We start from the raw sequence: 26,983 nt of genomic DNA on the forward strand, positions 1-26,983 counted from the left end.
AAAACAATGGCTCGTAACATACGCTATTTAATTACAACTAAAGGTTATGTTAATACAAATACTTACATGATTTTCATAATGCAGGCACAACTGCATGGACACAACAATGCTTCCGGCGTTTGTTTGCAATTTTTTCTTATTTCCTATGCATTCTTCTATTCACTTGGAGAAAAATTAACAAATCACTCAATTTCTGTGATTAATTTATGCAATTTTATAATTGCGTTGTAAAGGCGTACCCTTGCATATTCGTCGTCTGTCAGATAAAGAAATGAATGCTGATTGTCCAATTAAAACCGCTGTTCGGGTTGAATTTATTAAAGAATGTAGAAAATTTTATGATTTCATTTATTAAAGTATATTAAAATATATTCGAAGCACGTAACCAGAGTTAGTAAACTATTCGAGTAACATCGGAGCCATCTGTCACTTTAGACTCGAAGCTCGAGTTCCGCAACGATTTGATTTGAATAAATCAATTCGGCAATGGAAAATTCACTAATTACTCAATATCTGTGATTAATTTATGAACTTTTATAATTGCATCGTAAAGGCAGATCCTTGAAGGACTTTCAAATATATTTTTCGATATAAATTTGTCCCTAATTAATTAATTATTAATAATTATTCTACGAAATGTTTGAATTATTGTCGAAGATTGTTGAAGACGCCATTGGTTTTTCATTAATTACTATCCTTTACGCAATTAATTTATGAAACTTTAAGCACTCATTAGAAAGACAATGCTCTTGCGAATCTTCCCATATAACTTTTGATCACATTTTGCTTCTAGTTTTGTTTAGTATTATATATTTTCACGCAAGATCGTGATGGCCGTCGTTACGAAATCATAGACGCCATCAAACAAAAATTAATAACTAACAATTTAGAGTTAAATTCTTTACGAATATTATATAAGAATGTAGCCTGAAGTTCCAGCTTTGCAATGAAATTATAAAAGTTCATAAATTAATTACAGAAATGGAGTAATTAATAATTTTTCACTGCCGGAGCCATTCTATCCTTTTCTATCCCCTCTCTGTCCTAGTCTGTCACGTGACGAGCTCTTCGACGACCTCCTCGCCTATTCTATAATCCTATCACTTTCTTGATTTTTGAGCCCAAATCATAGATGGCGCTGATGGCAGGCGGTAAAATTTTAATTCGAACTAGATACCTGTTCTCTTTATGCGCTAATAATACACCTTAATAAATCAATTCGGCAGTAGAAAATTAATAAATTTCCAAGTTTTTGTAATTAATTCATCGACATTTATAGCTGCACAGCAAAGTTGGAATAGGTAACATTCTTATAGAATGTTTAATTTATTAATTAATACTTACATGAGCGATAGCTTTTGTATTTCCTGTAATAAATAAGATTGCTATAGAAAAGTGTTTTTCTGGCATAATATTCTTATTAAGAAATTTTATTTACAATTGTTTATTTACAATGTTTTCATAGGCGAAAAATAAATACAAAATAAGAAATAGATTGAAAAAAAAATACGGGAATCGAACCCCGGTCCTCTAGCATAAGAATTCACAAGTATCGCCGTTGGGGTACAACTTCAATTGTCATTTATTGGAAATAAAGCTGTAATTAAAGGTGTAATAAAATTTTAATGATAATGATAATTTAGAGATGTAATAATATTTCAACAACTATTGAGTAGTTGCGACTATAATGATATATTTTTTCAAACTACGTGGCGATATCTACAAACCTGCAAAGCTTCAACTAAATCAGTGGTCCGAAGGACTTGCACTCTCCTTATAAGATTAATTTTATTGTAGTTATATATATATCTATATACAAAATCAAATTTTACAATAATAATTTATATTTACAATTTCATTAGATTCAATTTTAAAATATATTGCATAATATTCATCCTTAGATAAAATATTCTTCAGTCTATCTTAAATAATATTTTAAATACAATTCATGAATAAAAATACTTAATGAATTAAATTTCATTAATTAAGAAATAGCGATAAAATTTTTGTTTAAATGGAAAATATGGATTATTTTCAATTATTAATTGCACAATATATTTTTTAAAATATATGTAATTGTAGATTAAAATTAATGACTAAATTTGTCATTGAGAAAATAATTCTTCTTCAGATTCTTCTTCACTAAAATTTAAACTACTTCTTGACTTTTTTTTGAAACTACAGCTTCCTTCTTCATATTTATTTCTTTTTTTATATACCTTGGCCAACGTAACCACTTTACTATTTACACAATCTTTGCTAGTGGATGCTTTATGAATTATTTTATCATCAACAATATCATTTGTTTTTGTAATTTTCTGCATATGTTTTGAGTTATCATTTTTAAGAGATTTTCGTTTGCCAATTTTGATAGAGACTGTGGGAACATTTTTTATAATTTTATCTTCATTTTCTGATTCTCCACTCTCATCTGTACATGCATCAAAAATTGATTCTTTAGCATCTTTTTTTCCCTTTATAGCTTCTTCTAACTCTCTAATTTTCTTTTTTTTAGAATTTAAGATTACTATAAATTTTGTATAAAGATCTTCTTCCATAGTAGTTTTCAATTCTATCATATTTTGTATTTTCAAACTTAATTGTTCATTTATATATATCAAATTTTTGTTTTCTTCTTTCAATATGCTTATTTTATTTTGAACGCCATTGTAAAATTTCACTAATTGTTGAAAACTTTCACAAACCACTTGGATATCTGAAATAGAATGTAATTCAATTCTCCCATAGATCCATACCTTTTTTTTCCATTCTAAAATTTTATTTTTAATAAAAAATTGTATTTCTGTATCTTCTCCACAAAGTATTTTTTCAGTTATTTTGAGGTATTCATCAGGTGATTTAGATAATTCAGCAGAAAAATGATTTACATTATCGATATTCATCTATAACGTAATAGTTGTCATTTAAAAAGATAGTAAAAGACATATAATTTTCAGAATTAAATGTAACCTAAATTCAAATTTTAATGTTGTCTTCAGTTTCGTGAACTAACCTCACCACTTAATGGTAGCATTGTTGATTCCAGTAATATTACTTTAAAATATGAATTAAACCATTCTACATAAAGTGTATAATATTTATTCTCCATGTGATCAAAAATTTCACATGCAGTTATTTTTGTCATTGTATATTTTAGAAGTTTAATGTTCGTTATGTAATTTAAGTTTTTTGATATTGTGGGATTTAGATAAAACAAAAATCATTTTATTAATAAATGATTCCACTGTGCTTTGTACTTTTAGTAAACTATTTATCAACAATTACATGTTGAATCGTGAGATGAATGTAAATATAAATTTGATATAAGTTAAGTAATAATGTTAATTCTACAACTAAATAAATAATTTTTATACTGAAATATTGTAAACTGATATTTAAATTTTGTATACGTGCGTAATACCATTGACACTCTTATATCTATATATTTCAAGACTAATAGTCAGTTAAATTCTAAAAGTGTCAATTGTAGAGTAAGTCAAAATAAAGTAATGAAGTAATGTTCAAAATATTTATTTTATAAATTGGAAATGGTACATAAACTTAATTTTAAATATCGTTCTATGTAATAAAATTAAAAAAAAATTAATTTATTATAAAGTGTTATATGACGAATTTATGACATCAATTAATGTATTTTGACTAAAGATAACTAACATATTTTGTGATTTATTTAAGAAGTTTGTTACTAATTTATAACAACAATTATGATTGAGATAACAGCAAAATTAATTAGGGGACCTGTATATTTTTCTGGTGAAGTAATAGAATGTTTGGTTACATTTAGTAATCCACCAAATCCAATTCATCAAATTTCTCAAAGCCACAGGTAATATGTAATTAAATTATTGATATCAAAGAGCTAAATTTTGATGTATAATTGTAATAAATTTTAGTGATATTTTTGAGAGTCTTGCATGGGCTAGTGCTCAAGTTCATTGTCAATGTTCCACAAATAGTAAAATTGTCCTTTCAGAGAAACTTAACATGACAGCTCAACTAGCAGCTATTAATGCAAGTAAGTTAATGTTCTTTTTATTTTTAATAACATAAATTATGTACAAATTATTTAGTAGTTTACTACTTAATTTGTTTTCATAGTTTAATATTAATATAACTTTGTCATTCATTTAGTTTATTTTTTATAATAAGTGTCTTGCAGATACAACATTTGCACCATGGCAACAGGATAATGGTCATGTTGTTTTAAATACAAAGCCAAAAATTTTATTCTGTGATTTAAGATTATCTCCTGGCGAAAGTAAAACATGTAAGTCTTTATTTCTAATTTGGACATATTGTATATGATCAAAAATTGATATATTTAAGTTTTTGTAGATATTTATCGAGAAACAATTCCAAGTGATGCACCTCCATCTTATAGAGGACATGCAGTGAAATATTCATATAAAATTACAGTTGGGACACAACGAGTAAACACAGCTATAAAATTACTTAGAGTTCCATTTAGAGTACTTTCTTTGAGTGGTAGTATATTACTTAATCTTGTTTGTTACTTAATATACAGCAGTGTACAAATTATTTCATCTGTAAATTTTTATCAACTATTATTCTTATCTTAGATGTTGAAAATATTTGTAACATTTCTACAACAAATTTATTATTTAGAAAGATAGTTTGAACTAAATCTCTTAAGATACTAAACTCATATCCATAAACATATATAAAATATTACCTTATACGTAATGATTTGAACACCCCTGTAATACATGTAATTTTCAACTTAATATAATTTTAACAGAATTGCCTGAAGTAAGTGCTTGTAATGATAGTATTGATTTAAGCCCAAATAATCCATTCATGGAAACACAACACAGAGATACTCCATTAGATGTTGCATTACAAACTCTTCAGGTATATTATATTTTTCATTAAAAAAATAAGTGTTATACATAAATATAGTTAATTAATATCTTGCTTTTATATTTAGAATTTAACAGCTAGACGTAGTCCAAACTTTTATAATATTACAAATGGTCGTGGACGCGTCGTGAGATTTTGTCTTTTTAAAAATTCGTACAAACTTGGAGAAGATATAGTTGGAACATTCGATTTTTCAAGCGCTACCGTTTCTTGTGCACAAGTATCCGTTGCGTTGCAATCAGAAGAACATATATCAGAAGAATATAGACGAGGAAAGGCTACACCAACTTTATTCAGTTATAATAAACATCATGAAATGTGTATGGGTTTAAAATACTCTCATTTAGTATTACCTATACCATTACATGTAACTCCAGATTTTACCACTGATTTAATGACACTAAAATGGAGATTACATTTCGAATTTGTTACAACTTCTAAGTTGGTAGAAATACCCAATGAAACTACTATTAATTGGCAAGGACCATTAATTTTGGATGTTGAAACAATGATTTGGGATTTACCTGTTCATATTCATCCCACAACTACACCACCCAATACAGCACAACAAACAAAATATAGTATAGCGATATAGCAAATTGAGAAACATTGTTACACAAGCAATTTACAAAATTTTATTATTTTTCATCAATAGTTATTTAATTAATTAATAGCATTTCCCTATCTATTAATATATAAATGTTAAAAAGATAATGTATAGAAAAGTGTATATACATAAAATAATTTATTTATATAATATGTATGAATTAACCAAAATAGATTATATTTTAACAACAAATGATACACATAATACTTTAAATATTTAATTCATAGAATAATAAATTATAATATACATTCCTTTACATATCTATGAATTATTTATTAAATATTCAATAAAAATGATGTTCTATAAAAATAAAAAAGGCTTACTTAAACATTCTTATAAGTAATTAATAAATACGAATACTGTTGATAAAAATCTACCTATTTATTAATTTACTTTCAGTAAAATTATTAAAATTTAATATCAATATATATTTTACATTATATTAATTTGTAATTTATTATAATTAAATTTATAAAATAGGAAATAAATAAATAATATTAATATTATCTATGAAAAATAATGGCTAATTCATATGCTATATTTATAACACGGATTTAATGTTGCAATTCACACTGATTCAGTTGGTAATTATACATGTAAATTTGAAACTATCGATACACGTGAAATGTACATAACCTCATTGCTATTTGTGTACATATGAAGAAATAATGAAGGAACAACGAAAAATTTCCAAAAGAAAATTAAATAACGTAAAAAGTGACAATAATATAAAGAAAGAAGGAGGAGATTTAATAAAATCCATACTTGAAGAAGAATCGGTAATATCTTTTTTATTGGCATATTTTAACCTATTATTTTTTTGCAAATATTTTAACGCAAAATACATTTTAGAAATATAATTTTTTAGTAAAAATTGTTTATTATGTAATATTAAACAAAAAAGAAAAAATTAATAAGTTTAATCCATATGTTTTAAAATATTTACATAAATTTGGTTAAAATTTTCTACAAATGCACATAATTAAATATTATTAAATAAACTTTGATACTACCATAAAAGTATATAAGTTATAACCACATAAATTATAATATTTCTCATTTAAACAAAATGTTGTATTGTAAGAAAATAAAAAAATAATTTAACTAACAAAAAGAATTATTTAGGATTCAGGAGCTGAAGATTTATTGTCTAATGAAGTAAATAATAATGATGAAAGTACAGATGAGGAAGTAGATGAGAATGAAGATATTCCTGAATCAGACACTGAAAGAGATCCAATTGTCTTTGAATCTGATGATGAAGAAGATGAATTAAGTTTTGAGATCAATTCAGATGATAGTTTAGCCAAAGATTATTCTGAAAATGATAGTATTTCTCTTGATGAAAGTAGTAATGGAAGTGCAAATGATATTTCGAAAAAGAAAAAGAAAAATTTAAAAATTATTTTGGCATCTAAGGATAATACATCTATAAAAATAAATAAAAATAAATCTTCCATATCTAATAATAATAATAAAAATGTATCTAATACATTGCAAAACCACAAACATAGCAAGCCCATTACAAACAAAACAAATAAATCTGATGAATCATTTATTTCAGAAGTTACACAAAAAAATAAAGCACAAAATAAAAATGATTTAAAAACAAATAATGTAGAAAAATTTGAAGAGAATACGGATATTAAGGGAAATACCAAATGTAATACAATTAATGAAAATGTAAATAGTGATAAATCAGAAACAAATCGGCAAATAAATGAATACGAATATGATACTTCTGATGAAGAAGATATTCGTAATACAGTTGGAAATATACCAATGAAATGGTATGATGAATATGATCATATTGGTTATAATTGGGATGGTAAAAAAATTATAAAACCTCAAAAAGGTGATCAATTAGATAATTTTTTGAAAAGAATGGAAGATCCTGATTTTTGGAGAACAATTAAGGATCCTCAAACTGGGCAAGATGTTGTATTAAGTGAAGCAGATATTGATTTGATTACAAGAATACAAAAACGCAAAATTCCTGATGTAACTTTTGATGAATATTCTGTATGTATCTTTTCAATAACATTAATATAATTTTTCTTCTTTTAATATTTTGTAATTGATAATAATTTGTGCTAAGTTTTTACTTATGCTTTATTATAGCCATGGATAGAATGGTTTACTTCAGAAGTGATGAAAACACCATTACGTAAATTTCCAGAACATAAACGTTCATTTTTACCATCTAAACCAGAAGCTAAAAAGATATCCAAATTAGTTCATGCACTTAAAATGGGATGGATAAAATCTACTGCTGATTTAAAAAAAGAAAGAGAACAAAAAAAGAATGAACCACAATTTTATATGTTGTGGCAATCAGATGATCAAGCTGAAGAAATGCGTAGAATTCATAAACATATTCCACCACCAAAAAGGCATTTACCTGGACATGCAGAAAGTTATAATCCTCCACCAGAATATCTATTTGATAAAAAAGAATTAAAAGAATGGAATAAATTACAGGCAACACCATGGAAACGAAAATTACATTTCATTCCACAAAAATATAATTCACTTCGTGAAGTTCCTGCTTATCCTAAATATGTTAAAGAAAGATTTCAGAGGTGTTTAGATTTATACTTATGTCCTAGAGCATTGAAAATGAGATTAACAATAGAACCTGAAGCATTAGTACCCCAATTACCAAGTCCAAAGGATTTACAACCATTTCCTACTACAATGTCTATGATATTTAAAGGACATACAGATATGGTAAGAAGTATTACTGCAGAGCCAATGGGTCAATATATTGCTTCTGGTGGTGATGATATGAATTTAAAATGTAAGTATATTTTTTATATAAAATATAAATTAATAAAGTTATATAAAATAATGTTAACTATTTGACAGTATGGGAAATAGCAACGGGCAGATGTGTCAAAACAGTACCATGTGGGGGAATAATTAGATCTGTAGCATGGTGTCCAAATCAATCTCTATCACTTATAGCAGTTGCTGCAGATAAAAAGGTTCTTTTAATAAATCCTGGTATTGGAGATCATTTAATTACTAACAAAACAAATCAATTATTAGAAATAATACCTCAAAGTGATGTTATAGGTATTGTAAAATATAATGTATTATATCATTATAGATTATATTTTACTATAATTAAAAGTGATAAAATTGAAATAATTACATATCTTTTTCTTACAGTGAGTGAGAGAGTGAAAACTGCTGTTCAGTGGGAACAAGCAGGAGGTGAACACTGGACTAATGGAATTAGAATAATTTTAAATCATTTTAAAATAGTAAAACAAGTAACCTGGCATGGTAAAGGTGATTATTTTGCAACTGTTATGCCAGATGGCCAAAATAGATCTGTCTTAATAAATCAATTGTCGAAACGAAGATCTCAATTGCCTTTCACCAAATCTAAAGGTTTAATACAGTGTGTCTTATTCCATCCAATTAGGCCTTATTTGTTTGTAGCAGTAAGTAGAAATTAATATAACTTAAATATAAAATTCCAAGTGTACAATTATAATAAAATAATTTTAGACTCAACGAAACGTACGAATATATGACTTAATGAAACAAGAAATGATTAAAAAATTGTTATCGAATTCACAATGGATATCATCAATGGCAATACATCCAGGTAAGTAAACTCAACATTATATGAACTTATATCAATATTGTTTTGTTTAATAATTGTATTTGTATTCCTAGGAGGTGATAATATTTTAGTAGGCACTTATGATCGTAAAACGTTATGGTTTGATCTTGATTTAAGTACAAAACCTTACCAGACATTACGTTTACATGGTACAGGTGTTCGTGGTGTTGCATTTCACAAAAGATATCCTCTTTTTGCATCTGGTGCTGATGATAGGAGTCTTATTGTTTCCCATGGAATGGTGTACAAGTAAGATAATTTATATTTACAATCACTTGATACTGTTGTTAATATTTATATTTATTTTATAATATATTTTAGTGATTTGTTGCAAAATGCATTAATTGTACCACTTAAAAGATTATACAATCACGAATCTTACAATGATTTTGGTATTTTGGACGTGATGTTTCACCCTATTCAACCATGGGTATTTTCTGCGGGTGCGGATTCATCAATACGAATGTATACTTGAATGGTATATATATATTTATAATTTTAATTAACAAATGTTTTTTCCTTATAAGAGTCTTTTAACATAATTTTCAATGCAATAAGATGTAAACTAATATTATCAAATTCACATTGTAGAAATTTTGATGAATAACTTTTTAAAACTATAAGAATTAAAATAAATTTTTTCAAATATTTTATTTTACGCATAAATTTGAAATATAACTTTTGCATTGTAATTGTTTACAGAGACTAAACATATAGGAACTTTTGTATCGCAATAAGGAATTATGCGATCGTGTTATTACGATTAAAAAAAGTCATAAACGATTATATAATAAATATTTCGTAATCAAAATAATAAAAGATTTATCTATTTTTACATACCATAATTTACAAGATTCGCAACGATTCAATATTTAAATGCACCTTAGATTAAAAATCAGATCAATTTTTTGGATACATATATATTAACGCATTTATGAAACATCTAATACTAATTTTTACATACATAGAAAAAAAGTATAAAGAATATAGGAAAATGAAATGTTTTCAGTATTAAAATTATCAATGAATGATAGAATATAAAAAATTATAAAAATACAAAATATTTATATAACTGAATAATATTTGACTAAGTTACTTTTTATATAAAAACTAATTTCGGATATAATAAACATAAAAATACGTTTCGAAAAAGTAGGATTTTAGAAATTATATTGCACTTAATAATAATTTCAATTTCAAGGAGGAAAAAAAATTATTTTTTTTTACATTTAATTTGTTATTCGTAAAATATTTTGCATTTTCAATCTTAATATTTTTAATCGAATTATTACGATTATTTATTATTCCAAATTTTTATCTGTTATATAAATTTGATGTTGAAATTAATGACGTTTTCATATTAAATGGTTTAAATTTTGCATACCACGAGAGGGCTAAAAACATAATTTTTATAAATATAATTCATTGATAAATATTAAGTTGTACGAAAAATATGGAATATTCGATAACCCGTAATTAAAGTGTTAAATAGCGTTTCTTTAAAATTTAATAAGGAAATTTTTTAAACTCAAATGGTATGGAATATAAAATATCCTACAAATGTATAAATTAAATTGTACATTCTTTTACAATATAATCAACAAATTTAAAAATAGTAGCAAATTAAAGTTATTCATATACATATGCATATACTGTATATGCACATATACATATTTACACATACATATGTGCTTGTATTTAAGATGAAGGTGGTGAATGACCCAAACATTGCCATTCAGGTTCTCCACATTCACAAATACGACCAGCGTGTCTGACTTGAAAAACTGTTACTATACCTCTGTTATCATCAAATCTACAAGTGATGTGTAAATCGTGAATTAAGAAAGTGTAAAATTGACTACCCCATCGTTGCCTTAAATATACCGATCTAGGATCTTCGCGAAGTACATTTTCAATGGCTACTTTTTGGTCATTAATTTTAGTTCCTAAAATCTCGTTTAATTGAATTAAAGCACGATCGTTAAATACCACACACAAGGGTGTTCGAGGTCTTGATATCCATTCTGGAATTCTTATTTCTGAAGTATTAGCTCCTGATTCTCTATTTTCAATATTTCTTGATTCAGAGGAAAATACTAAATGTGTATCCCCACTATCTGGTAAACTATTGTTTGATGTTGTTCTTATTACTTGACTCGATAAATGTTGCGAAGGAGTAAGAATTTGCGGTTCTAATCCTTCTTCTCCATCGGGAGCTTCTCGTACCCCCATCCTTACAGGAGAATTATCAATTCTTGAACTTAACGATCTTCTACGAATTAAATCTATATCAGTACCACAAATGGTATTTGGTCCATCGGCTCCATCTAAAAGTCTAGATCGAGATGCATGTGTTTCTGTATAATTAGATCCTATGTTTCTTGATCCATACGTTGGTTCTATATTACTACGACCGCTTACGTTAATATTTTGTAATCTATTATTTATATCTACTAAGCTTTCCGTTTGTTCCAAATTAGACGAAAGTACGTTATGTCCAGTTATATTCAGACTTGACCTTGTATCAGTCAAAGTATCAGAAAATGTATGAGTTCTATGTATTCCAGTTACATCTATATTATGTTGTAGTGCGCTATTATTGTGCAAATTGATATCACTTAATTCAGAAAAATGTCTTATACTAGTGTAACTTTCAAAGTTCGAATTTCTTTGAAATTCCTCAGCTTGTAACCTTAGAGCTATTTCTTCATCTCTAGAAACATCTGTTTCTTGATTTGTTTTATTAGTATTTTTTCTATAATATGATTCTGACAATAAACTTCTTGTTTCATCTCCAAGACTAATATTAGTACTAAATGTGCTACATTGTGTCTGATTTCTTGCCGTTTCTTCTATGCATTCAAATGCATCATCTAAATTAGATTCTTGTGATCTGTTACTTAATTTCTCAAAAAATAATGGGCTGTCATATTGTGGTATATAGGGTTTTATATCTAATACAGGTGATTGATCAACCATGTCTACACCTTCAAAATAAATTGTATGATTTTCTATATTTGTAATTTTTACTAAACTTAAACCAATTGGACATGGACGATGTGGAGAACGTGTAGAAAATACACCTGTTTTCGTACCATTTAATCTTGGTGGTGCAACTTTGGCACGAACATGTGTTGAATCATTTCTGTGAAAGTGGAATAGGACCCTGTTGAACAAGAAATGATTTTATCTTAACTGTATAAAAATAAATAAAATTATGTAAAATAAACAATTTAATAGAAAGTGATGTTAAATTATTAAAATTTAAGACAATATCATTCATGGATGAATTCTCTTGCAAATTTTGCTGTTTCTGTGCACATTGTTATCACAAACAAAAAATTTTCATGAAAAATAATTTTAAAGGTCAACTGTTATGTCTTATGGATTATTGGTAACCTATAATAGCTAAAATATATACTTTTTATTAAATATAGAACATATTAAGATTCTGCTGTGTTTATACAATACTAATTTCGCAATTTAGAAATATATCATATTTTAAAATTTGTTTAGGTTTCTTACCACATATGTGAAAAATCTTGTAATCCTTCAAGTGCATGATCAGGATTGGTAAATATTGAATTATATAATAATAATTTTCCTGGTACTTTTCCACAGATTCCTGTTTGTCTTGGTGTACCACGTTTACTAGGAAACCAAGTAGATATTATTCCAATTGGTTTTAATTTTATAGTATCATCATCTGTACTAGTGCTAGGTTTGACATCATCTGGAGCTATAACTTTTGCTTCAGACATTGATGGTCCATTTTTGTATGATTCTAAAAGACGCATTATAGTATCAACATCTTTCTCATGTATGTAACGAAGACGTCTTATTTGTTGTCTATAAAATTAAAAAATGACAATTATTATATGATTTGGGTGTAATTATTTTTTACATTATTGTCTTTTAATAAAGAAATATAATATTATCACAATCTATAGCAAATATTAATATTTTCATTCGTATTATTTATTTAACTCATATACAATACACCACAATGTTTATACATTCCATGACTACACAATAGTGTGCTTCAATTACACGAGTGCATATAGTTGCATATATATTAAAAATATGCAAATATATAGAAAACAGCATGTTTGAATGAAACTTGTTGATATCATTTCAAATAATTCTGTGAATTTATAAAGACATGATACGATAAAAGAATGCAAATAATACCTCAAATTGTTAATTTCTTTTCTGGCTATATTTAACTGTCCAAGCAAATATTTAGTATTGAAATCTGAATTTTGACAAGTAGAATCCATAACTACTGACTGCTCGTTCGAGCGTAATCACCGGTCGAATTGGATAGAATGAAACAAGATGCACCTGTACCATGGGTCAAATATACATTATAGTGAGTCTACTAGTTTTAGAGCTTGAAGTAATTGATTAAGGAAAAAACGAATATAGAGGCGTCAGTGTCGCTTAGATTTTCGATGTATAGTAAGAATATAATTTGCAAAGATTTCTTCATTGCTTCTTATATTCAAAGACGTAAATTATCGCCAATAAATTCGAAATTTCTTATAAAAAATAGAAAGTGTCGAATAATTTTCTCATCAAACGTTAATTGTATATAAATATAAGAAAAAGGAAATGTTATATATTTTTATAAATATCAGTTTATTATTAAATTAAAAATGAATTATAAAACTGTGCATAAAATGGAGGTAATTATCCTATTTAAATTTTATATTACATCAATTCTACAAATTATTTCAAATCCATTAATTTTCAACTTTTTATTTTTATTGTAATATTTTAATAATAGATCTTTTAAAATATAATTTATACAATATTTTATTTTTATTTATTATATATGAAAAATCAATTAATATTATGATTCCTTTACATATAAAACAAAATTATTATTACGCAATAACAGTATCATAAAACTAGTACAACTAACATTGAAATTATTAACATCAAGGATTCAGGATTCTAGAAAGGTTTTAAAAACTGAAAAAATTTCAATAAACAAATTTTATTTTTTATTTATATCGTTAAAAAGCATGCCATTATCAAATTCCTATAAACCTTATAAAATAGTCTTCACTAAAATATATAAAATTAACACTTTATTAATTTGTTTTAAACTTAACAACCAATTTCTTCATTTGATCATTTAATTTTGCCAAATAAAGAATTGTACAGTTCATCTTTTGCATGATCCATCCATATATCATTTATTGTAATTGGAGCCATAAAATTTATTAATTTATTATGAACATTATATCGTATTCTTCTACCTTTAGTAGCTCTTGTATCTATTTTTCTCTTCATTTTATGCCTCATATTTTGTAATTGTATCCACTGTTTGCTAAGTTGTATAGGATCAGTAATACCAGCTGACTTATATTCAATTAAATCTCTCAAAAGTTGGTGATAGAAATCATCATCGTCATAAATTTCAGAATCATATTCTTGAATTCTGCGACCATCATTATCATCTGCTGCTTCTGTCTTACCAATGATTTTATATTCTGAACGTTTTAGCCTACTCCGTTTATATAGTTTTTCTTTATCATTTAAAGCAAATTCAATTTGGTTCAACATTGATTCATTCATACCTTTATTTAATTTACCACTAGCTATTCTTGTCTTTTCATTCCATTTTTGTATAACAGAATTTCTGTATTCTATATATGATTTATGATTATCATTTAATATCTTCTCATAATTGTATAGTTTTAATTTTTTCTTAGATACATTTTTGTCAATATCTTCTGTATTTTCATCTTCTGTACTCGAAGGAATTTCTTCATCTATTGAGTCTTCTGCATTTGCTATTTTATCTGTGCTTTCTTCAGCTTTTCTCTTTTTTTTAAGTGCTGGTAAACTTTTTGTTTCAGGATATTGTTTTAAAAGAAAACTTTCTAATTGCAACATATTATTTAATAACGTTTTCAATTTATTTGTCATTTCATTAGCTGTTTTCATATATTCTGTATTTGTTTTAAAATCTTTGTAAACATTATATTGAGGCAGTTGATTACTTGTGATTAAACACTTTTGTAATTTTATTCTTACCTCTAACAAACTTTCCCAAAGTTTTAATTGATTTCTAACACAATTACCTTTTTCTATATCTGTTCTTACATTTGTCTGTGATATTGTTTGTATATCTTTTTCTTGTTTTGTAAAAGAGGTATCAATATTTTCATTTTCAGTATCAGATATATCTTCCTCATCTTTAGAATGTTGTTCTACATCTATTTCACTATCATAAATGTCATCATCATTAACATTATTATCTCTTTCATCATCTTCAGTATTGCTATCATCATTTTCAATTTCTGTTTCATTATTACTATCATTTATGTCATCATCAGTTTGTTCCTCCATACTATCCATTTCTTCATTTTCACTGTCTGATATATTTTGTAAATCAAAATCTTCATTATCGTTGTTATATATATTCTTTCTTGAAATTTTTTTACCTTTATATCTATAATAGAATTTATAATATTTAATAATTTAATGACAAAATACTTCATTTATCAAATTAAAATGAAGTTTATATGTACCTTTCATCTACTTGGTCTAAGGAATCTAAATTTTGTCTACGTATTTGCGAAACTTGGAAATTATTATCTGAGTTATCACTTTCATTATAATGCTCAACTACTTTTGCTTTCGTATCTTCTGTTTCATCATCAGAATTAAAAACTGTTGGTCTTGTAGAAATTAAAGAATTTATTTTATCTGCCAAGGAATTTTTCTTTGTTTTCAAAGCCATCGTTTCAGTAAAATAAACTTAAATTAAATAAGTTATAAATGATTTTAACACGTGTACTCCTCTTCAGAAGTATATAAACATAACCTATACGTATGAATGTTACGTATGAATGTTACATTGTTAATTATAAAAGTTTATTTAAGTGCGTATAAAAGAAGTGAATATTAAATAATTATTATTCTTTCATATTTAATAATTATTAATTAATAATAAAGTATTAATGAAATTTTTATTATTACATTTATATCTGATACTTTGATAGTTCAATGTATTTCATAATCGATATAATCGTTTATAAGAGCGGCAAATGTTGTTGCAATACTATAAGAAATTAAAATTCTATTCTGTGGAAAGGAGACACAACGTCATCGCGCGCGTAATCACGAACCACAGGCACGCACGTCATGCATCATCCCCCCTCCCCCACGTTCTTCCAAAATTCATTAGTCAATCGATACCAAGTTCATAGCATAGTATTTATACGTAGTTATTCGTAATTTACAGAAATAAATAATTTTTATTATGCTGCCTAAAGATTTGATACATTAGACGCTTTCGCTTCCCCATATTCCAACATATTCATGTGATTTTTATTCACATATTTGTAATTTATATTATTTATTAATTTATAAAAAGAACTTTATGTCTAATAATATTATTTTATATACAAAAAAAAACTTTTAATTTATCATCAAGTAAATTACAAATTAAAAAAAAAATGATATATAATTTAAAAAAGCTAGAATTCTTTGAAACATAATTTTAAATAAAAAACTATATATTTTCATGAATTTATAATAATATGAAGTAATTATTTTCGTGTATATTTATTAACTTTACATAAATTGAGTGATAATGTATAGATTGCTTTAAAAATACAATACATTGAATAAAAAATGTTCATTATATATTTACAAATTTTAATGTCATACAATACGCAATTATATTTCAGTCATTATACGCTTTGTTTTGATTTAAAGAAATTAATATATACAACATCCAATTGTATGTTTAGTAGTTTAAAATATATACGAAGAATTTATTAAAACTACATAATGACCAATGCCGCATTAACATAATTTTATTCATTTTACACAAAATAATTAAAACATCTATTAATTTTGATCTTAAATTAATTTTTAATCAAAAAATTTTTACAACTGACATGAAAATTATATTATAGTAAATAATACGACAATGGCCAAATACATGTAATAATAATACTAATTGTAATACAAGCTGAAATATGTTTCTGGGAATTACGTAAATATGATAATACAATTTTCTAACAATATCACAGCGTTGGTTTTTCGTCCGTTGGTTCTTCTTTTATAGGATGACTACATTCCATTAATGCAGGATTTGCTACTGCAATTATATTGTCTCCCCGTGAAGCTATTACCTATAGTAGATGAAATTAATGATTAGTATGACAAAAATTTAATGATTAGTAGATATTTAATAATTCCTCAGTTTAATAAATCGGCTTTCACGTAAAATAACATCGAAATAAAAGTACATTATTAAATTTGTTATTAATTAATAATATGTAAATATTAATTAGAAATATATACTAAAAATCGAAAGTAGAAATTTTATATCTTTTTATTTTACTCAATACTAAATTAATAAGCACTTTTCCATGTGAATATTTTCTATGTAGATATTTATTGTATGATAATAGAATGAAAATTCACCTTAAGATTGAAATCACTTTCTTTATCTGTATTATCTGCTTCAACTTCATTAGTGTCCTGAAAATAGTCATTTGTTAATTTTAATTAATTAAAACATATATATGTGAAATTTGTATTTTGTACTGTAGTTTTTTTTTATTGGAAATGTATATTATTGATTAACTGATAATGATGGCAGTGATTTAGTAAAATCATTACAAAAATTACTGAAATTTATTCACTTACGTGTATCGATGATGATTCTTCATTTGAAAATGAAAGCTGACTATCAGAGTCACTAATCTCTTCGATACTCGCACTGAACATACCATTGTTATTCTTCTTCCTCCAAACTGGACTAAAACAATGCAAATGTCTGAACATCAATATATACTTGCAAAATGATCTCCTAATTAATTAAATATTACCAAATTAATAAGGTTTAATATATACATATAATATTAAAAATTTTGGGTACTATTTGCAATATTTTAAATACCCTTATTAATACGCATTACCATAATTTTTATCTGTTTTGCATCTAAGATTTAACTTTCCTTCATTCATGGGTCCCATTAATTTTTCATTTTAATAAGTAAATATAATGTACATACTTTCAAAATAAGTAGATTTTTTAGCGAATTATGTATGATTCTTATTAGTGAAATAAATAAAAAAGTGAAGAATAAAATTTATCTAACTAAAGCTTTGTTTCAGACAAAATAAGTTTAAAAAAAAATTTTTGATAAGAAGATACCTATTATAGCCTTTTAGTAATGGCAATGCGAGTATTACATTTCATAAAATGTTTATGTAAAGTAGTTTATAATACTTTATTTATTTAATGACAAATAGTAACATCCAATTGAGCTCAAAGTAATCACCTTGAAGATCTATGTCTTCTGATTGTCGAGTTATTTATATCCATTTCGGGACAACGTAAATCCAACTCCTCCTAGAACAGTGAACTGCTATAGATAGTAGAAATGATAAATATAGCATGTGATATGAAAGTTAGGAGCTAATTATTATTATTACAGTTAATAACAATTGTTCATAAGTAATATAAGCATATACAACTTGTAAGGACACTAGGAACAAAGCATAGAGTCATAACAAGTGTGGAAGAAAATATTTGACTGTATACTAGATAGTAATTTCATTTATGATATATTAATTCAGTTTTAATAAATTAAATTGTTTAAAAATATATATATATATATGGAATAAAATATAAAACATTAATTAATTTACAAGAAAACTATTTTAAAATTAAAACTTTGAAACTTAATGTTCATAATTTTCCAGCTTAATTTCTATTTAGTTCGATAATTTTATAAAGAGATAATTCTAAAATATTTCTTTTTGTATAAAAAATAATCTTTTTAGAAAATAACTCCAAAATAGTTCTATAGTTTTATATTATTTTCTATAGTAGTGAATTTTTAATTGAATAACTATCTAGCAAAAAGCATAGTTCGTGAAAAGAATTTTCGTATCTATAAATTTATGAAAATATAACAACTTTTTAAAAATTTATTAATTAATGAACATATGTATACAAACAATCAGTGCAAAGCCATGCATGTTATGCAAAAGCTATACTTGACCTTTTCTGCTTGTGCTTCACGCGTATATCATCATAGTGGTAGTTTACATGTTGCAATTGTTTACGTGCTGGATGCATAGTTAGTGGTTAGCGTTCATGCGAGTGCAGCAGCTCGTTAATATGCCAACGATCCCAAATCAAACCACAACTTTGGGATTCCATCAAGGATTTTGGAACATTTTTCTTTTTATATTTAGGGTATACACCATATTTTGAAAAATGACTGATTTTGTTCTTTTAGATTGCCTATCATAAAAATTATAATATTCTACTTAATATGTTAGATATGTTAACAAGGAAATTTTTTGTTAATTTTTTTGTTAATTGTCTAATAAAATTGTTTTTTTAAAGCGTAATTTTAAATGTAAAATAATAATATCTCTATATCTATTTCTTTACGCTTGTACATATCAATGTACAAGATATGTTACATTTCAATTATATAAAAATCTCTGACTTTATCCCAAGTTTATGATGATTCTGAACTGGAATCACCTGTACATGGCTTATTTTTACAGTCGAGGTGAGCTAACCTGCGTCGCATCTTCATTCTCACCCTCAAGCTCGAGCTTTTGTCGTTTTGTTCGCTCGGCTTCGTTTTCTTCGCCATTTTCACGTGGCCTCGACACGGATAAGCTAAAGCATTTTAAATATGAGTATAATATTTTAATTGACTTAATAATCATAAATTTGATCAAACTTCCTGTATCCAAAGAATTTAACGAGGAAGGAGGACATCAACAAACATTTTTGTTGTATTTTATTTTCCCCTGTTCTATTACCTATATTAATCTTCAATATTTGATAATAATTTACAATAGTTTATACAAACTAAAGATACTTACTAATGATTTTTTGAATAATGATACCCAGAATCTCTCACAACACGGCGGGCCAAAGGAAAAAGTTCATCTCTTCTAGTAAGAAGGGCAGGTACGAACCTGCAAATTTGTGCAGCAGCCTCATTTACTGACACTTCGTGCAATGTCAATGGCTTCTCCGGTTTCCTCTTACAGTCAAACCTTCCATAAATTGCTGCGTATTTTCGAATTTCTTCCATTCTATGTGGATCACTATCAGGCATAGCCATTACCATCTATAAGTAATATGGTTATATGAAATTTATAAGTCATATTCGTAGAAATATTAAAAGTAAAGTATTAACTTATCAATATGACCAAATAATATTTACCTCTAAATTTTTGCAAATTTTTTTCTTAACATTATGAGGTTTCGGATCGACAGGTCGTATGGTGGTAGCAAGTCTTTCAGCTGCTTCTGCAAGTCTTTGTATTTGGGATTGCAGAAGTGTTGGGGTGGGTTGAGTTGGACTTGCAGGTGCACCACCACCACCGCTAGGACTTGGTGTTGCACCACTGCCACAGGATGACTCACATGTTCCTACCTAAAAGCAGTAATATTTCTTCGATAACGCATTTATTTTCACCCGCAGTGATATATATGAGATAATTATAGACAATTATAAAATAATATTGTAAAATACATTTATATTAAAATATAATACAATAAATAATCATGTATTCTGAAGAGCAGTACAAATTTTTAGCTTTAGAGACCAGGATATTTGTAACTTGGTAGGCAAATTCATAAGGAGTGGATTGTTAAGTAGGTTATAGTTGATTTTCTTAATTAATTTCATAATTATAATGACAGAAATATCTTTCTTCTTATGTATACATATATCATTGTTTGTTTTATTTTGGTATTTAGTAACAAAAATTGAAATATGACTACAAGGGCCTACCGATGAGCAACTCACCATACACGGGACGTTTACGTGGGATTTTAGTAACGTTTTAAGTAAGCAATTATATGTTACTTAATATTTTTAATTATGTTATAATATTTTTTATGATTTCAGTATTTATTGTGAAATTTAAAATAAAGTGTACAGGGAAATTACAATAAAGTTTGATGACTGATATTGTTTTACTACAGAATAAAAATTTTAGTTATTTCGAAAACAATTATAATAAATTGCTATATTCATGAGAATATTATAGCTGACATTAATTTTTGTTGATGTCAATTTTTATATAAAAAAATGTAGGTAATTCATAAAAGAGACGAAAGTAAAAAACTATCATTTTTTGCTTGAAAAAGAAAGTAGAATGGTAGATATGCTACATTTATCACTTATCAAACATTAAATTACAATATTTTGTATAAATGAAAATAATCAAATAGAATTTAAGATATACCTGCAGTACGCCAGGACTGTGAGAAGTAGCATAAGGTAAAGGTGTATTGGGACTTGGACTTTGTCGAAATGTTGTCGAGGCGACTGGTGCTGTTACACTTGTAACAGACACGATAGGGCTGGTACTTCTGCATGGTAACGGTGTTAAGGATACATGTGACGAGACATAAGGTGTAGGAGTTGGCGTTTGCGAGGTGGTTGTGAAACCTTGTAGATTTTGCACTTGCGGCCTAGGACTGACGCAGGGGAATCCTATACCAGCGGGAGTTTTACATGTAGTTGTCGGTACGACTGGTGTTTGAAAAAGTGCTGTAACAAAATTTGTATAATTCGTAGTAATCAAATTTGTGTTAATCTCATATTTAACGATATTATTTGAAGAACAGTCACGATATGACTTTACGAGTAGAAGTGACGCCATAAAAGTTTTAATCAAGACTAAATATATTTTTTGAATTTTATTATAGTTAAAAATGTTATTACAATTAAAAATTAGTTCGATGATCAACAAGATGGTAATAAAAGAATTCAGAATAGACTACTGATAATTAACATGGCAGTAAATGTATTAAAGATATCATAATCAATTAGTTTTTATCTAATTATTGTATTATCTACTATTATTATCTACTATTATTATCTAATTTTTTGAATTTATCGTGATATTAAGGAGGAAAAGTAATGTAATATCATGGTACTTTACAAGGATTTGTAAGCCATTCCTGAAGAGCTTTCTGAAGTCTTCTGACATGAAGGGGCTTGCTTGCCATACCAACGAGCGCCATAATTTCTAGAAATTCCTCTTCTCCAGCATCACATAATTGTTGTACGTCGTCACCACCTAAATAATTTAGAAGAAATGGTTCAATCTTTTTTGCTTAAATATTTTTACCGTATCGTTCGAGTAATATGATAAATTTATGATATAGAAGTATCATCAGTAGCTAATTACACAGATTTGTCTAGTTAGATATAGTGAAATATACATATATTCAACATGATAATGCTTAGTGATATATCCTGTATACTACTCATTGTTCATAGAATATAATTATTACATTTATAAATATCAATACGAATGAAATCATAAATTGTATTAATTTTATTAACGTTAGATTAATATTTTAAGACTTCGTATCACTTAAAAAGCATCTAAAGGACATAGTATTCCAACAAACAGGTTAAAAAGAATGTCTTTACCCATTTCTAAAAGAGTGTCATAGTAGCTCAACAGAGATGCACGTTGCATCACCCTGTATAGTTGTAGTTCCGCTTCATTCTGAGGTACGGACGTCTGTACCACTAAATGACACATACAAAAATTTATTAAAAAATTTTTTTAACATAAAATTTATTAAACCATTAATTAGTTATGATAAACGATTGTTGCCTTGATATTATCTGTTTAAAATAATTTTATAATTTAAGTTTCAGATAATAAACGTTCCTCCTTGTGTATTTTTAATTTCTCTATACGATTAGAAAATTGTAGGAATCTTTGACACAAAATAAATTTTTGCAACGACGATACCTTCTTTTATCTTTCAAAATAAAATTTCTATTTTTATGTTAATATTCCATGGTACGTTGTTTCGTTAAATATCTTCGTTGAACATTGTTGAATACAATTTCATCTGTACATTCATATACAGAGTGTGTTTCTACCTCAAACTCGAATATTGATTCAAGTTGATATTAAAGTATCGATAATCCAATATAACTTCCTTTTCCTTTTTTCAGGTACCAATTTATCAACAGCAGGAAAAGATGTGTCAAGCTTAACACCATTACTGAAAAAATTTCATATATTTAGTGTATTAAAATAATTACGAATTGGAAGATCTTATAATTTACGAAAGAAATAAAAAATCAATGCAATATTATTTATATATAATATAATTTTCTAAAAGAATAATTTCATTTTCTCTCATGAAACTTTACGAGAATATTAGAAGCCATCCTAAACGTTTAGTCGGTGGAATATACGCCAGTATCCCTCGAGAGGTCAGGGAATAATTTCAAGGGAAAAAAGAAGAACGTACATATAACGCAAAGAATATTCTCCGCGAAGCACAAAGACCGGCATAATTCACGTTCCTCCGATTCGACCCGTCAAGATTCACCGAAAATAATTTCCCGGTATCTCGACATATCAAAGGGGTGAATCGTTGGTTGATCGATCATTCGGTTCGTGAGGCCGGTTCGCCGAGCGAGCCTCACCGTGAGGAGCTTGCCTCGGACAGTATGCGGCAGACGGTCGAGCCGCCAGGGTGTCCGACTAGTTTCTTGCAAATTTCGAGGAACTGCGAGAAAAAGCGGCGTGCACACACGTACAGCGTATAAATTAATACCGGTACCGCTGGCATGGCATCGGACGCCGCGGCCGAGAGAGAAACGGAGAGAAAGAGTAGTGTGTCCCGAAGAAAGAACCGGCGGTATGAGAGCGACGAAGAGGGAAGGATAGAAATTAAAACAAAGGGGAGAAAGATAAAACGGAAGATGAACGGAGCACAAGAGGAAGAAGAAGAGGAGCAACGCCAGAAGTATCAGCAAGATGAGAAGGAGGAGAGGGAGGAGGAGAGAAAAAGAGAGATATTTAAGGGATGAGAAGAGAGAGGGCGACAGAGACGGAGAGAAAAAAAGAGAGCGACAGGAAGCTAAGAGAGAACGATAGAGAGAAGAAATGCAGAAGGAGATACGGAGCAATACGGTAGAGCCGGCCCCTGAAAAACCTGGCCGTCAGGTCTTATTACGAACCTGAGGCCCGGTCTCACGCTTATATACACCGACCGAGATACGAGTAAGTCCCTGACAGCAGCGGGGTGACTTGTTCCGCGAGATTTTTCTGACGTTGGCCCCTGCAGCCACGGCTGAACCCGAAGGGATATGTGGATCTTTCTAATGAGGCGCCGATCTCTGGCCTCCCCGCTCTACGTTCTTCGCTGGATTCACTTACGAAACAAGCTGCGTAACGCGCACCTAATAAATGGCACGGTAAAACTTCATTTATTTCGATACGTGCTAGGATAAAATAATCTATCGATTGTTGCACGTGTAGAACGATCGATATTACAAAAGTGTGAAATTTCTTGATATTGAGTGACTAAAGTGTCATGAAATAGTACTTGCAGATTACAACAGAAATGCCATACTTCTCTTTTTTCATGAAAGAGTTTGGTTTCGAATTATCTTTTAAACCTTTAAAAAATATAAATTGTCACGGAACGTATCATACTTCTGATTTTTTGTCAAAACTTAATCTTGTTATTTATCTTTAATAAGCACATGCCTTTAAATTTAACGAATTGTTTTCCTTTTCAACTACGTCTCATTAATGTACTTTCTTTTATCCATGGACTGACATCAAAATGAGAAAATTAGCAAAAATGAACTTATCGTGTTTTTCTTGTGTGGTCTTCATCTATTATACATCGATTTAATGCTCGAAGATGCCCCAATACAACGCGATCTGTGTTTTGTCAATTGTTTTATCACAATATAGTAAATCGTGTATCAAATTAAATTCATGGATCCAGATCGATTTTGAATGGTTTTCTTGTACCTATGAATTCAAAATTAATTTAATACAGTTTTAAGAGTAGCTACAGAAAATAACTTCAGAACATATAACTTGTTATTCATATAATAAATTTGTATAAAGATATACAAAATATAAAAATTTTACCATGTAAAGGATTAAAAGAAATTATCGATAACTAAAGATTTTAATTAAATTCATTGCACGTAATGTATGAAACATCGCACATAAATTAGGTTATGTATTATACAAGAGCTTCCCGCCATCTACAAGTCATAGACGGAACCAAAAAGTCAGATAAGTAAGTTCTCTACGACTGACCGGATACATGTTTAAAAATAAAATGATAAATTAATTAAATTGGAAACAAATTAAAAAAATTCATTTTTACATGAGATTGTAACTTGCAATAACAAGATTCTCATGATTTCATGCATTTAAGTCAATTATTATATGAACATAAATATAGAAATAAAATCGTGATAGAAAATGCTTTTAAAGATTTTCACATATTCAAGAGCATAAAATGTTTAAATAAGAGTACAAACGAACTTGTTTTATTATAATCAAAATACATTGAATTTGAGGAATAATAATTTGATCGAAAAATATTTTTGATGAAATATGAACGTTCAAACGTTTTATTAAGAATTTGTCCATCTTGTAATCAACTACTTAATGATAATTAATATATGTTGAGTTTTTCTATTAGATTATACACAAAAGTGTGAATTATTAGAGATTGAATACAACGTTCTTACATTTTTAGCAATTTTCTGTAGACATAAATAGAGACTGTGTTTAACGTTAATACTATTGATGTGTAATATGTAATTAAATATAATACATGTAGTTAATAACGATTAAAGTGATATGATGAAGATAAATAAATATAGAAGGTGGCTCATTTAAAGGTTACCAACTAAATATCTTCCATAATTATAGTGATATAAAAAATGATATTAAAAAAGCTAATATACCGAAAAAGATATGTTTGTGCAAAGACATTTTTCTCTGTTGCATACAATTATATTTCTACCTTGACAAAATTCACTGCAATAAATCAATATCAATGGTGATAAACGAGTTAACATTTTTCTTCGTATGATTGTATTATCTCACTTGTCGGCTAACATAATTATCTTCTCTGTTTCAGACATTTATTTGCAAGCTTCTTCTCGTGCACTGCTGGAAATTTAAACGATGTTTGTCGTCTGAACTTTTACGAATAGCTTCGTACTTGTTCCAACTGTACAAGTTCGAGCAACTATCGATTTTCTTCTGCTACATTAATTTACGATCCTGGAGAAAGTAAAAGATTTCTTATTTAGGAAAATAGTTACGTTGAACATCTTAAGACGTTAAATTCGTGTCCATGAATTCTAGATGAAGCGTTATTTATGAAAAAGTTCCTGTTGTTTTCTGCAGCTTTGATCTATTAATTTATACGTCTTTAAAATTTTTGGTTTGAGTAAGTAAAGTTTTTATTGCTATATACTACTATAAACTAAATACGTTGGTAAAAGAAATTTTAACAGAATTTTTATTTACAGGAGAAAGATGGTATTAGAATATTTCGATATTAAATTATTTATCTTATTTGATATACTAAAAGTGATTCTTTATAGATATAAATAAATCGTTGATTATTGATAAATTATTTATAAATATGATAAAAATACTAACAATGAGATGAATAGTTGCTAGAGGATACTTCTGTATTAAATCCAAAATGTTAAATTATAATAATAGGTTTATTGTGTCATATTATAATTTATATGGTAAAAATATAGAATGTTCAATAATTAACATGAATGGAATAATGTTAATGCATAAGTTTTGTGATAAATTCTTTAGTAATGTAGTCGAAATTATAATGGGCACTTATTGTTCTAATATTTCTTAGTTTATCTAATGGCTATTTTATTTATAATTTATCTTTTCTTATATATTAGAAACAAAATAAAAATGGTGCTTTCAATCATATTTAATCATAATTATAAATAATATATAGTAATATATTATTATAATTATAT

At 27.2% G+C, this 26,983-nt stretch overlaps 6 protein-coding genes across 6 annotated transcripts in view; 2 read left to right on the top strand and 4 right to left on the bottom strand.

Moving 5' to 3' along the window:
* Nucleotides 1-2,105: 2,105 nt before the first annotated feature.
* On the bottom strand, nt 2,106-3,145 carry LOC108547515 (DNA repair protein xrcc4). Its single transcript, XM_017900083.1, has 2 exons — nt 3,014-3,145; nt 2,106-2,903 (listed from the first exon to the last, which is right to left on the bottom strand). The coding sequence occupies exons 1-2, from the start codon at nt 3,143-3,145 to the stop codon at nt 2,106-2,108; spliced, it is 930 nt and encodes a 309-aa protein (XP_017755572.1).
* Nucleotides 3,146-3,725: 580 nt separating this feature from the next.
* Nucleotides 3,726-5,497, top strand: LOC108547496 (RAB6A-GEF complex partner protein 2). Its single transcript, XM_017900049.1, has 6 exons — nt 3,726-3,847; nt 3,915-4,036; nt 4,181-4,288; nt 4,357-4,506; nt 4,781-4,893; nt 4,970-5,497. Exons 1-6 carry the CDS (start codon nt 3,726-3,728, stop codon nt 5,495-5,497), a joined length of 1,143 nt encoding a protein of 380 aa, XP_017755538.1.
* Nucleotides 5,498-6,145: 648 nt separating this feature from the next.
* On the top strand, nt 6,146-9,912 carry LOC108547508 (ribosome biogenesis protein BOP1 homolog). Its single transcript, XM_017900075.1, has 9 exons — nt 6,146-6,288; nt 6,635-7,531; nt 7,631-8,309; nt 8,378-8,587; nt 8,684-8,961; nt 9,029-9,128; nt 9,200-9,395; nt 9,468-9,624; nt 9,849-9,912. Exons 1-8 carry the CDS (start codon nt 6,178-6,180, stop codon nt 9,619-9,621), a joined length of 2,625 nt encoding a protein of 874 aa, XP_017755564.1. The 5' UTR covers nt 6,146-6,177; the 3' UTR covers nt 9,622-9,624; nt 9,849-9,912.
* Nucleotides 9,913-10,788: 876 nt separating this feature from the next.
* LOC108547510 (tRNA (adenine(37)-N6)-methyltransferase) lies at nt 10,789-13,499 on the bottom strand. The gene is given in 4 exon segments (XM_017900078.1): nt 10,789-12,312; nt 12,672-12,995; nt 13,338-13,429; nt 13,431-13,499. Coding segments are annotated over 4 exon segments (1,953 nt in total). The 3' UTR covers nt 10,789-10,844.
* A 786-nt stretch (nt 13,500-14,285) lies between these two features.
* Nucleotides 14,286-15,903, bottom strand: Aatf (Apoptosis antagonizing transcription factor). The gene is made up of 2 exons (XM_017900070.1): nt 15,692-15,903; nt 14,286-15,612 (listed from the first exon to the last, which is right to left on the bottom strand). The coding sequence occupies exons 1-2, from the start codon at nt 15,901-15,903 to the stop codon at nt 14,286-14,288; spliced, it is 1,539 nt and encodes a 512-aa protein (XP_017755559.1).
* Nucleotides 15,904-17,197: 1,294 nt separating this feature from the next.
* Nucleotides 17,198-26,983, bottom strand: part of nab (NGFI-A-binding protein homolog) — a 30,931-nt gene continuing 21,145 nt past the window's right edge. Inside the window, exons 2-11 of the mRNA XM_017900069.1 lie at nt 22,610-22,711; nt 22,113-22,250; nt 21,411-21,718; nt 20,381-20,593; nt 20,034-20,284; nt 19,722-19,824; nt 18,464-18,534; nt 17,826-17,937; nt 17,601-17,657; nt 17,198-17,305 (exon numbers count right to left, since the gene is read on the bottom strand). Coding sequence (XP_017755558.1) covers nt 17,198-17,305; nt 17,601-17,657; nt 17,826-17,937; nt 18,464-18,534; nt 19,722-19,824; nt 20,034-20,284; nt 20,381-20,593; nt 21,411-21,718; nt 22,113-22,250; nt 22,610-22,711 — 1,463 coding nt within the window. The remainder of the gene's footprint in view (nt 17,306-17,600; nt 17,658-17,825; nt 17,938-18,463; nt 18,535-19,721; nt 19,825-20,033; nt 20,285-20,380; nt 20,594-21,410; nt 21,719-22,112; nt 22,251-22,609; nt 22,712-26,983) is intronic.

The sequence above is a fragment of the Eufriesea mexicana genome, unplaced genomic scaffold (assembly GCF_001483705.2).
Source record: "Eufriesea mexicana isolate 0111107269 unplaced genomic scaffold, ASM148370v2 scaffold996, whole genome shotgun sequence".
Classification (NCBI taxonomy): Eukaryota; Metazoa; Arthropoda; class Insecta; order Hymenoptera; family Apidae; genus Eufriesea; species Eufriesea mexicana.

Excerpts from the sequence above, each read along its gene's own strand:
- LOC108547515 (XM_017900083.1), bottom strand. The coding sequence starts at position 3,145 with ATGACAAAAATAACTGCATGTGAAATTTTTGATCACATGGAGAATAAA. Across the intron at positions 2,904-3,013 it reads TGCTACCATTAAGTGGTGAG|ATGAATATCGATAATGTAAA; the intron begins GTTAGTTCACGA and ends ATTACGTTATAG.
- LOC108547496 (XM_017900049.1), top strand. The coding sequence starts at position 3,726 with ATGATTGAGATAACAGCAAAATTAATTAGGGGACCTGTATATTTTTCT. Across the intron at positions 4,037-4,180 it reads ACTAGCAGCTATTAATGCAA|ATACAACATTTGCACCATGG; the intron begins GTAAGTTAATGT and ends AGTGTCTTGCAG. Across the intron at positions 4,894-4,969 it reads TTGCATTACAAACTCTTCAG|AATTTAACAGCTAGACGTAG; the intron begins GTATATTATATT and ends TTTTATATTTAG.
- LOC108547508 (XM_017900075.1), top strand. The coding sequence starts at position 6,178 with ATGAAGGAACAACGAAAAATTTCCAAAAGAAAATTAAATAACGTAAAA. Across the intron at positions 8,588-8,683 it reads ACCTCAAAGTGATGTTATAG|TGAGTGAGAGAGTGAAAACT; the intron begins GTATTGTAAAAT and ends TTTTTCTTACAG. Across the intron at positions 8,962-9,028 it reads GGCCTTATTTGTTTGTAGCA|ACTCAACGAAACGTACGAAT; the intron begins GTAAGTAGAAAT and ends AAATAATTTTAG.
- Aatf (XM_017900070.1), bottom strand. The coding sequence starts at position 15,903 with ATGGCTTTGAAAACAAAGAAAAATTCCTTGGCAGATAAAATAAATTCT. Across the intron at positions 15,613-15,691 it reads TTAGACCAAGTAGATGAAAG|ATATAAAGGTAAAAAAATTT; the intron begins GTACATATAAAC and ends ATTCTATTATAG.